Here is a 12,500-nt window from a genome sequence, read left to right as displayed (position 1 = left end):
GAAAGAGGCACAAGGCATTAGCATTGTTCTCCCGATGTGCACACTGCTGTCTATGAAGAGTATTTGCGTGGTCAATGGAAAAGTAAATCAAAAAATCCTCAAACGAACCATGACCCTAGGGCTCATCCGTAAAGCTCGGAGACGCACTTTTATCTGACATTTATTTGCAATCTATTAAAACAAAGGGGCGCTAATTATAAGTATTAATAGGCGCAACCTTTCCTTTGTTACCAAATTGAAGAGCATATGAAAGGACTCTTGCTATAACATTAGATCACCCCATATATAGACACTAGACAGGAGCTTGGAAACGGTGGATCTTAGTTGAATTGTAACATTTTAAGCTACATTCAAAATTCTGTAAACCAGATAAGCATCGAACTATGTCTCATGTTTTTAACATTTGGTTAACCCTTGCCTCAGCGGTTATGAAATGCTAGGTTGTACACAAAAGGCAAAAGTTTAATACAACAATTCATGTGAGAGTGTACGGTTGGAAGCAAAAGTTCTCAACATTTAAAATGAGGGTATAAATGCATGAGAAGCGACCCATGGCGTTGTATTGCGATTTACGGAACAAACGCAAGACACTTAAAAGAAGTCAACTAAGTAATCGCAAACGAAAATCCTTGGGGGACTGACTTATTTTCAGATTCTTTTCAGCCATGGCAGGGTTAGAATTCAAATTATACCGAAGCATACATTGACATAACTTACTAGTAATAACAAAAGGTTAAGTCGTGCAAGCGACGGAGACGAAGCATAGGTTAACATTTTTTTAATTGAAAAAAGGCTTTTACTCGTCGTACATTTCATGTTTGTGGGTTGGTACCGACCAAAGCTCTAGTTTAGAAGATTGGAAAAGAAAACTGAAATGCATTCAGTGGTGCAAAATAGTTGGCAACGAGTTCAAATTATTGTGAACTGTATCAATTCCACATGTGTTTGTATTGACTTCAATACACATGCATTTTTTTAAAGAACATCAGCTCTTTTCAAACTCCTCCACCTTTCTCCCTGTTTTTCTTGTGAAACACTCTCTCAAAGAAAAGGCTGCAAAACGAGCCAAAATAATTCCTGACATGGAAGAGAAATGCTTCGCGCGCAGTGGAGTTTCTTTTAACGCTAACCATGAACCTTGTTATCGATCATTCAATTCCGCTTGTGATTCGGTACGGAACTGCTCATTCACGAAGAACAAAATCTTCGAACGTTCCCGACAAATTCGAAGAATTCTGGAATCTTGTCTGCTATCATCTCTGGTTCCCAGTCTCCGCTTTTTAAGGCAGTGTCCCACTCTTTGCAATGCAAATGGAGGTCAGTCTGTTAGAAAAGCAAGAAATGTCATTAACTAGGATTTAATACTGAATCAAATTCTACCCTTCTGTTGTTATCAGCTGGCTGCGCATCGGACTACTGTCGGGGAGGTCGCGGGATAAAAAAATCGGCCCGACCAACACTCTGGCTCTGTAAACAACTCGGTTAAGAGAAAGTACAGCCTAAAGTATCTAATGACATCTGCAAATGGTTAGACTGTCAAGTCTTCTCGGATAAGGACGATAAACCGCAGGCGCCGTCTCACAACCCTTCAATGTCCATAACCTTGTGGGACATAACAGAACCCACACATTACATATTCGGAAACAATAGGGCAATGGAGTTCCCTGTGTTGTGGTCTTTCCTCTATGGCATAGTTACAAGGCCACAAGTTACAAAACTGTAAAAGGTTAATTGCGTCATGTCGTATCGTATCCAAGGCCCACCTTCAACCGACAGGGTTTTCGATCGTTTGTTTTTTATGGAAATCCCTGTCAATTCATACTCCGGTCAGTGTTTTTCTCCCTGTTCTTGGACCCAATTCTATTAGTAGGGCTAACGCTCACATGGTTTACATGGGTAGAAAACTAGCATTTCTCATTACTCCTCCAATAGTTGATTCTGTTAATTAACTAGCGCGTCAATTTCCGCGATTTTAATTACCACTATATTCCCCCCAAATTTGTAAGGGGGTGTTTACATGATACCGGTACGAGTTTCATTCTGGTACGAGTTGTCAATTTCATACCACGTTTACATGGACGACTCATCCCAAGTCCATTGATTACCGGACGCCATCTTGACGAACATTTAGAAATACAACGCATGCGTCAATAGTCCCAGTCCACCACGAATTGACGACTCGTACCGGAATCGGAGTCAATGTAGCGTTTACATGATACCGGTGTAACTTTTCATACCGTTATGAGAATTTCGATCCGGTACAACTACCGGGATGAACTCATACCGGTATGAGTTGTACTGGTATGAGATTTTTCACCGGTATCATGTAAACAAATACAGAGCGATAAGTAAGAACCGGGATGAACTCGTACCAGAATGAAACTCGTACCGGTATCATGTAAACACCCCCTAACTCAATCCAGACCTTCTTGACACCTAACTAAACAATACATTTGTTCGCGCGCACTATATTTCGCATCAATCTTTCACATTAGTAAATCGTGTACTGTACTTCAACTGCATTTTCTTCGTGTTCGCTGTCAGTAGAATAGTTCTCAACGTTCAGTATCATGGAAACGGTGAAGAACGCTCGAGGTGGACAGATTCCTTCGCTTAACCCACTGATACGTTTAGGGACAATTCAACGATCATTGTTTGTATTGTGGAGTTTTACAGGTAATGTTAAAATAACAAATTGCGCTGTTGTTGTTGTTGTTGTTTTTTTTTTCTGGGGGGAGGGGGGTGTGGCAGACGCGTTAATTTCCCGCATTTTGAAAATTTCAAATGTGTTAATTAACACGAACTTTAATTTCCTATAATAAGGTAGTAATAGTAATATTACTAATAATTCTTAATTCTTCTAACCCGTTTCCCCTCAAGTATTTTATGCCTGCACTCACGAAATATCGTGATCGTAAGGTTTCCAAGTGAGAGACGAAGGAAAAACGGGAATTTAATGAACAAGAAAGCGTTGTAAGCAAGAGATCATCATTATAAAAAAGAGTACTGTACTTAAAATCAGAACATGAGTGCATGCAAAAAATCAATCACTTGAGATTCTTAATTTGTAATAATTATCAATTGTAAAGTTTTATAAATTAATTATTACTTAAAACATTCTAACATTATAAAATATTCCCAACTCTGTTGAAAATAGTTACTATTCTCAATTATGTTGGCATATTTCAAAACTGGATTTCATCGGAAGATAGGTTTATGGAGGCTGTCGTTAGGGGTCTTAAATATGGACGACGATGGCCAAAACAAAAGGCAAGTAAAAATATATCTTCACATTATTCCAATCATTTCAGGATTATTCCATATCGTTCGTCTTGGAAAGGGTGTACCAATTTAAAATAAATAAAATTGGCATAAAGTGCGTGGATATTTGGAGAGGAAATTGAAAATTTATCATCAGGTGACCACTTCACTTATTCCACATTCCCTCGAATTTTTTTTCCACGCTGTTGTGAGGACGAGGACGGCAAAGAAATTTACCAAAATGTAAAACGTTGCAGATGTGGGGAATGCAACACCATTGTTTTTGTTCATTACACTTGTTGCTTTATGTCGTTCTTGTGCCTGCCGTCGTTGTCCTTACCTAAGCTCCCTACAGTACACTATTCTTCAAGAGGAGGCGATCTATAATCTAACATGCCCACTGTCTTGCCATCATTATAATAATGCTCGCGGAAATACAGATCGATTCAGCTTACTGATTCTCTAAACTCCCCAGCGTCCATGTCACGTTTCCAAGTGCATTCCTTGGAGAGAATGATAGCAAAACCATCAGTAAGTTCATAAAGAGATCTCCGAGCGCGCCGGTTGAGGATAAGATGAAATCCATCTAGTTTGTTGACTCGTGGGGGACAAACTTCCAAGTCACCCTCATCACTGCCACAAATCGTGAGCCCAGACAGGTATCTTGACAAAAGACTCCTTTCCTCTTCTTTAGGGATATAGTCGATGTCAAATGCGCTGTCTGTCAGATGAGAAAGCACAATTGAGTCGTAATGCACTAGACGTTCGTTAATTGCAATGAAATTGACTTTGTACTATTTGGTTACGACTGACTGTGATAGGCTAAACAACTACTATAAGTGGTTTTCACCTTACTTCAACGCCGCCATCTTAGTGGACGAAAACAAATCAACCTGCAATTGTACGTTACAATTGACATTACAGTAAGCACCCGCATATAAGAACAAGGTGGATTAAGAAAATCAGGCCGAAATTTGGCCAATAAAGCACCATATATATATTACAACCAATTCAGCGTGATACTATGAATTTGCCCCAGCAAAGTCGCAAATGGATTTATTTTTAGACAATTTCCGCGCGAAACAAGAAGGGCGCCACCTTACCCAATCAGAAGAAGCCATGTCACGAGTGACTGCCTCTGCCATGTTTTTTCAGGGACTCCCTTGTGACTGTGCTGGGCAGCCCACCCATGCCAAAAGAACACTCTTATGTAATTCGATCTTGTGTTTACTTATATTTATACTAGTATTTTTTAATTTGAAATTTAGTTTCTAGTGCAAGTAACTAATAAAATATTGCATGTTAATTAAAACCTTTCCCACCAAGAGAGTGACACTTATAGATTTCACTCATTAATGGGGACTCTCGGGCTAAACCTCTAGTAATGTACTGGCTGAATGTATAGTATTTCTGAAAACAGGTTTTAAGAACATTTTCAGGCTGGTTTAGCGCTAAGCACCGGTAAATAAGAACTTGATCAGCCTGAAACCCGAAATCATAGGTAGTTATATGCGGGTGTTTACTAGTACTGTACATCATTGTTATTGCATCCATACTGCATTGGAGATGACGAGCACAAATTCATTTCACCAAGTTCTAAACAAGATATAATCCTCTTCATTTATTTATCTATTTGTTGATTTATTTATTCTTTCATGATTCATTTCAAATTTAGCCAGTATTATCTTTGACGTGAGGGTGAACGTTCTTCCTGATTGCACTTTTATCCTGAAAAACGTTTTTAAGATGATAATTTTTTTAATACGTACATTATTTACCGCTCTCCAGGCCCAACTGACATGAAATAATCCCATTTGGCAGGAGGTAGACCGATTGATTGTTCACAAGTACAGTGACATGTTCTATCCTGGCGTTTCTCAGCTTGTGATTGAGGGACGTAGCTTGGCTAAAATGTTGCCATTAACTGTACAGGGGCACCCAACGACCAATTTGTTGTAAAATGTATTATTATACCCCAAGTTAATGAAAATAAATGTTATTATGGCATTTTCAGGTGTTTTTCAGTGTTGCTGGGAAAACATTATCTGTTCCTTTTTCCCAGCAAGACGCACAAGAAATTTCCCAGCCAGCTAGATAAGTCTTCAGAGATTCTACAGCTAGCTCGGGTTGAAATGTTAGAAAAGGTCAGTAATTCCCAGCCAAAACCTCTATCAATAATAAATTTCCCAGCCAGCTCATCGTAACACTTGTATTTTTCCCAGCCAGCAAGATTCCTCTGGGGAACAGATAAAGTGATGAACAGATTCGTTGGGTTCCCCTGACTGTAAGAAGTTTCAGCGGACAAATTACTTGTGAATTATTTATGTATATTATTAATATTAAATTTCCAAAAGATCTGGAAAGAAGCAGACTAACAACAATTTTTATAAAAGTGACGACACATTTAAATTTGCAAGACATGTTTCGGTCGTGCAACGACCATCTTCAGTTGAAAGTAGAATTAATTTGAAGTTACATTTGAATTTATAATATGCTAAACAAAGATAAATAACAACGTGAAATAAATTGGGAATCTAACAAAATAGCCAAAGGTAACAAAAAAGAGTGTACAATGGAACATGTTGATTAGAACGAGAGAGTTAAATTAACGTGATATAATTGCTTATTTAAAGAAGGTTGCTCCCAGGAAATATGTAAGGCCTCTTTTATCTTGACCTGGAATTTTGTGGTCGCACGGTCTATAACTTCAAAACATTCCGCAGAGCAGGAGTTACGGCATGCCTCGGATTGTTGAAGGTGTTTAAAGATATGTGAGGTCCTGTCCCTGTTTAAGTGTTCGCGAATGCGTGTCGAGAGGTGTCGGCTGGTTTCGCCGACATAGCAAGAATTACAGCTTGCACAGGTAAACTTGTAGACAACATTCGAACAGAGTTCAACAGGCACAGGGTCCTTCACACTAAACATGTTACGGATCTTGAAGGAAGAAAAGGCTAGCTTAACATCAAGATTGTTACAATAACGTTTAAGTAATTTACGTAATCTGTTTTGTGCTACAATAGAGAAGGGCCCAACATAAGGTAATTTGAAAAAATGTGTAGGATTAGAGGGAGGACTAGTAGGTGTGTTCGAAAGGGTCTGAGTTTTTGTAATATACTGCTTAATGACTCTCTCAACGATATGACTGGGGAAAAGGTTTTTACGTAAGATTAATAACAATTTCTTGATATCCTCATGGAAGCCTATCCATGTGTTGTTGATCTTATACGTTCTGTCAACTAGAGTCCTGATTAAGCCAAGTTTGTAAGAGAATGGGGTAAAACTAAAATAATTAGTTAATAGACCGGTGAAAGTTTTCTTACGATAGACCCTGGTAATAGGAGAAAGAGGTTGACTGTTGTCAATCAGAACATCCAAAAAGGGGATTTTTTTATCCATCTCTTTTTCCATGGTGAAACGTATATTGGGATGTCTATCGTTGATGTAGTCAAAAAACAAAGTAGCGTCATGTTCAGTGTCAAATAGACAAAAAGTATCGTCAACATACCGTCGATAAAGTAAAATACTGGAGGCCTTGTAGTTTTCCAACCAGATCCTTTCATGGTGACCCATGAAAAGATTAGCCAACACCGGGGCAAGGGGAGAGCCCATTGCCACCCCATCAATTTGATCAAAAAACGAACCCTTAAACAGGAAATGTGTTTGAGCAGTGGCAAAATTAAAAAGATTTCTGAGTTCAGTTTTAGTTAGCTGGAGATCAGGGTTGCCCTTGGAGATGTAGTCAACTGCCAGGTTGACACACTCCTCCAAGGGTATGTTAGTAAACAAACTTTCGACATCAAAGGAAACCATGAACTTTCCCGATAAAGGCAATTCATTGATTTCACGAACAAAAGTAAAAGTGTCTAAAGCACAATATTCAGATGGGATATGAGGTTCCAAAAGAATGCATAAATACTTAGCCAGCTCATAGTTGTATGTTCCAATTGAAGAAACTATAGGACGGAACGGAGGAGAAGAATGGCCATTTGGATCGCTGTGTTTATGACAAAATCTATCCCTCTGGCTCTCAACCTGCTAGAATCTACGGCCTCCCCAAGATGCATAAGGCCCGTGAGCCGAACTCAACTCCTCCGTTCCGTCCTATAGTTTCTTCAATTGGAACATACAACTATGAGCTGGCTAAGTATTTATGCATTCTTTTGGAACCTCATATCCCATCTGAATATTGTGCTTTAGACACTTTTACTTTTGTTCGTGAAATCAATGAATTGCCTTTATCGGGAAAGTTCATGGTTTCCTTTGATGTCGAAAGTTTGTTTACTAACATACCCTTGGAGGAGTGTGTCAACCTGGCAGTTGACTACATCTCCAAGGGCAACCCTGATCTCCAGCTAACTAAAACTGAACTCAGAAATCTTTTTAATTTTGCCACTGCTCAAACACATTTCCTGTTTAAGGGTTCGTTTTTTGATCAAATTGATGGGGTGGCAATGGGCTCTCCCCTTGCCCCGGTGTTGGCTAATCTTTTCATGGGTCACCATGAAAGGATCTGGTTGGAAAACTACAAGGCCTCCAGTATTTTACTTTATCGACGGTATGTTGACGATACTTTTTGTCTATTTGACACTGAACATGACGCTACTTTGTTTTTTGACTACATCAACGATAGACATCCCAATATACGTTTCACCATGGAAAAAGAGATGGATAAAAAAATCCCCTTTTTGGATGTTCTGATTGACAACAGTCAACCTCTTTCTCCTATTACCAGGGTCTATCGTAAGAAAACTTTCACCGGTCTATTAACTAATTATTTTAGTTTTACCCCATTCTCTTACAAACTTGGCTTAATCAGGACTCTAGTTGACAGAACGTATAAGATCAACAACACATGGATAGGCTTCCATGAGGATATCAAGAAATTGTTATTAATCTTACGTAAAAACCTTTTCCCCAGTCATATCGTTGAGAGAGTCATTAAGCAGTATATTACAAAAACTCAGACCCTTTCGAACACACCTACTAGTCCTCCCTCTAATCCTACACATTTTTTCAAATTACCTTATGTTGGGCCCTTCTCTATTGTAGCACAAAACAGATTACGTAAATTACTTAAACGTTATTGTAACAATCTTGATGTTAAGCTAGCCTTTTCTTCCTTCAAGATCCGTAACATGTTTAGTGTGAAGGACCCTGTGCCTGTTGAACTCTGTTCGAATGTTGTCTACAAGTTTACCTGTGCAAGCTGTAATTCTTGCTATGTCGGCGAAACCAGCCGACACCTCTCGACACGCATTCGCGAACACTTAAACAGGGACAGGACCTCACATATCTTTAAACACCTTCAACAATCCGAGGCATGCCGTAACTCCTGCTCTGCGGAATGTTTTGAAGTTATAGACCGTGCGACCACAAAATTCCAGGTCAAGATAAAAGAGGCCTTACATATTTCCTGGGAGCAACCTTCTTTAAATAAGCAATTATATCACGTTAATTTAACTCTCTCGTTCTAATCAACATGTTCCATTGTACACTCTTTTTTGTTACCTTTGGCTATTTTGTTAGATTCCCAATTTATTTCACGTTGTTATTTATCTTTGTTTAGCATATTATAAATTCAAATGTAACTTCAAATTAATTCTACTTTCAACTGAAGATGGTCGTTGCACGACCGAAACATGTCTTGCAAATTTAAATGTGTCGTCACTTTTATATATATTAATATTAAGTACAAATGGGCACTTGTAAATTTTTGAGGCTGCACGTTGTGTTACGCACTCAAATCAAATCGGAAAACGTTTTATTAAAGCACAAGCTCAGTACTTTTTAACTACTCTTCGAGCACATGGTTTTTTCACTCTCACAGTTACCAGCATACATTGCGGTTCATGATCTTACAGTCACACACTTAACAATAACATGTCACGCAGCCTACAGTTGCACTCGGCTCATGTGATTACCTGTCTAAATTCATCTTACTTAAGCCACACCTGCTCGTCCACGAATGGTTAGTCTACAGTCAAATTCGCAGCCAGGCAACAATATGTCTGCAAGCAGATATCTTCTAGACGGTAACACCAGCCATCCTCGGCAACGCTGTCTTGTCGCCTCATCCTCAAAGTGTATTTCTTCCACGATATTCTTCACGTCACTAAAAGGAATTTCTATGCTCTCCTGATTTTTTCTGGTGTTGTCCTTTTTTTGCGATCCACACCTGTGTAATTGTAAGAGCGTAATCTACAAGATTGTTGTGTGAGATTACAGTTGCTTTCCCCCGCCCCCTCCCCCGTTCAGAGGAAAGACCAACAAGTGTGCTCCCGGGTTACTTTTTGTAATAGCCCCGAAACTCTTCGGCCTTTTTTCAGGTAACATACGTAAGAGCCCTTTTAATTTTGAGAAGAAAACCGTTTCAAGGTATGAAACATTGTGATTAATTTGTCTTTTGGTCACTTGGGAATAAGTTGAAAGCCAAATCTTTGGAAATTAGTACGAAAACTGTATAGAGTATTTTCACGTGACGTCATGACGCCCATGTTGGTTTTCCTACACAATGGAACGGCGGCCGTATTGGTGTAACCAACTAATCCTACGGGAATTGAGCTCTATTGTCATGCAAACGTTTTCTTTTGTTTCGGTGGAAAAACAAGGTTACTGATCACGTGAGTGAAAACACTCTATAAAAGCCCCAAGAGTTAAAAAGATTATAGTCCGCTTTACAAATCGTAATGCTTCACTTTCCACCTTATCTCGTGGCCACCAAGCGTTAAATACGTTAAATCATATCTTGCTATGTATTCCTCCGAAGTCTTCTTGGCAACGTGTTCTTCGAAGATTGTCTCGTTCAAGTGCACTCCTTCCTTAAATGCTGTTCTCCAGGGGTTCCCCTCGAATTCACAGGAGGGCTGAAATTTCTTTATAACCTCCTCAATAGTCCATTCGCCATCCTCGCCCTCCTCTAGTTTAAACAAAGGATTTGAAAACACATTAGAGCAACCCATGGCTGATAATTGATAAACTTGAAGCCAGGATTTCAGGCAAAAAAAAGTCAGAAATTAAAACATCATGAAGAAATTTATTTATCGATTGTGACAATTAATATCTTAGCAAAAACGTAGTTTAATGGCCTCGCTCCCACGAGTCTGCTTTAGCTCAGTGGTAGAGCATCTGAACCAGTAATCGGAAGGTCGAAGGTTCGAGGAGCACTCGAATTTTTTCCGAGTATCCCCGAGTGATCATCTGTAAATAAACCTCTTCATTTCATTCACAGGGGTTAACATACAACATGATCTCTCTCAGTCAATGGAAACATTATGTTTCACTCAGCCAGATTTCAGCTTTTCAGAGATATACAACTATTAGGTCAAGACTTTATGACCACTTGAAAACTCGAGGATTTGGTACTTTCGTTCAAAAGCGCCAGGGTTTTACCTTCAAGGGCTGTCACTATTTTTTAGGAAATTTAAAGGCCAAATTCCGTTCCATGAACAGCCCTTAAAGGAGCGAGCGTTGCTTGAAACAATTCCTTAGCTTAAACAAGAGAAAATAACATGACAGCGATGGGAAAATGGAAACTATGCAAAAGCACTAATGTTATTTTCACGCGGTGACTGGGGTAACGACAAGGTGAAAAAATTACGTGCATTTGTTATTTACCCCACCACGTCGTAGAACGTACTTTTCCTATTTTCCAAGATCCACTACTATAACTAGTATTAATCATGAATGAGTCAGTAAAGTGCGTTCGATCTCTAGTAAGATTTAAAAAATTGCATTGATTGCCCAGAATATTCAGGGACAGTGGACTTGTGAGGTGCTTTCAGCTACTGTCATAAACCAGTTGCAACAACACAACAATACGATTTAATAGCTCAACATTTTGGTAATGTACTTGATACAATGGCGAGAGACACAACGAATAGTACAACGAAATAATTTAATTCAGAACAAAGGGTTAGCTAATACATGGGCTTAAGGCCCTCTCATCAAATCGAGGCGTGGTCAGCCAGCCCAAGACGGCGGCCAAGCCTTGAAATCGCACAGCATTCAGAAAGAAGTGTCATGAATAGTCGAACGCAATAAGATGCAGACACGGTATAAATTGTATTAAGCTATTTCATTCAGTGTAATAATTAATACACTGTGCTGACCTTCATCAGGTCCTCGGATGAGCGCTGGTCCAAAGTGACACCACATGTCAAGCTTCATGTGATCTGTTCCTTCCCTTTGTCTTTTAATTTCACGAAGGCACTCTAAAACTTCGTTCTTGAGTTTTGGCAGATAATATTGGTTATCTCTACCAGCAAAGGAATCCTTTAAAACACAACATGGAAATCATCGTGTGCCTTTCAATTATAAAAGGGTGAAAAATTGGGTCAGGACAGTGATGCTGCAAAGCCTCTGGTAAATGGTTAAGAAAATAGGAACAAAAAATATACAACGACATCAGTGGTGCCTAATCTAATAAGGGCGCTTTCCATTTAAAAAAAATCGAAACAACTGGATAAGGAATCGAATGGAACGGACATATTGCGGAAAATGTTTTTTGCAAGTCTTGGTACATCTCGCTAAATGGTCCTAAGGTTCCGGAATTCCGGAACAACCGGAAAATCTTGTATGCTAGACTCCTTTCCTGCAACGCTCTGACACGTGGTAACTGTATAGCTCTGGTTCACGGTTTAACTTCTTCCCTGCAGCAATTAAAGGCTATTGGGTTTACGAGATTTGTTCTCACATCTAACTATCCATTTACAAAACTCCAGTCTAAACATCGATAGCCTTTTTACAATAACTCAAAGGGCTAGGGTTAGTTTTGTTTGCTTGAGGAGAAAAACTCATGGGACACTATGGTAAAATGCACGGTAAAAGAAAAACAAATGAGACACCTGCGATTCATAATCCTCCACTGGGCGTAATCTATATTGCCCTTGCGGACCAGTCAAAAACAACCGATCTTCTGTTTGTGCTTGCTCAAGTTTGAGTTTACAGTCTTCAGGAAGATTCCAGCCATTAATGAAGTAACACGTTTTCTTGAATTCGTTTTCAAGTCCTCTCAGTCTAGCGTCAGACTAAAGAAAGCAAAGATACAATAGATAAAAAACGTCGTACACGTGAGAAAGATGTTGGGCATCCAAGGTCAGTTTGGAATCGACTGCACGTGACCCGTTCTTCCAGTAATAATGAGGCTGTCGAGACACCTATGAAAATCGTGTTCTGGTGATATTAACTGCAATCCAGGGCCAAAATTGTCGACACACTCTTAACTTCCTTGTTTAAATCTA

The 12,500-nt window shown here is 39.2% G+C and overlaps 1 protein-coding gene across 1 annotated transcript in view; it reads right to left on the bottom strand.

Annotated features, from left to right (window-relative positions):
* Positions 1–799: 799 nt before the first annotated feature.
* The window catches only part of LOC137984249 (uncharacterized), a 20,943-nt gene continuing 9,242 nt past the window's right edge, over positions 800–12,500 (bottom strand). The window contains exons 4-9 of the mRNA XM_068831366.1: positions 12,105–12,287; positions 11,370–11,532; positions 9,964–10,177; positions 9,213–9,436; positions 3,717–3,982; positions 800–1,323 (exon numbers count right to left, since the gene is read on the bottom strand). Coding sequence (XP_068687467.1) covers positions 1,189–1,323; positions 3,717–3,982; positions 9,213–9,436; positions 9,964–10,177; positions 11,370–11,532; positions 12,105–12,287 — 1,185 coding nt within the window. The 3' untranslated portion in view covers positions 800–1,188. The remainder of the gene's footprint in view (positions 1,324–3,716; positions 3,983–9,212; positions 9,437–9,963; positions 10,178–11,369; positions 11,533–12,104; positions 12,288–12,500) is intronic.

The sequence above is a fragment of the Montipora foliosa genome, chromosome 14, assembly GCF_036669935.1.
Source record: "Montipora foliosa isolate CH-2021 chromosome 14, ASM3666993v2, whole genome shotgun sequence".
Classification (NCBI taxonomy): Eukaryota; Metazoa; Cnidaria; class Anthozoa; order Scleractinia; family Acroporidae; genus Montipora; species Montipora foliosa.
This window is presented reverse-complemented; position numbering and strand designations above follow the sequence as displayed.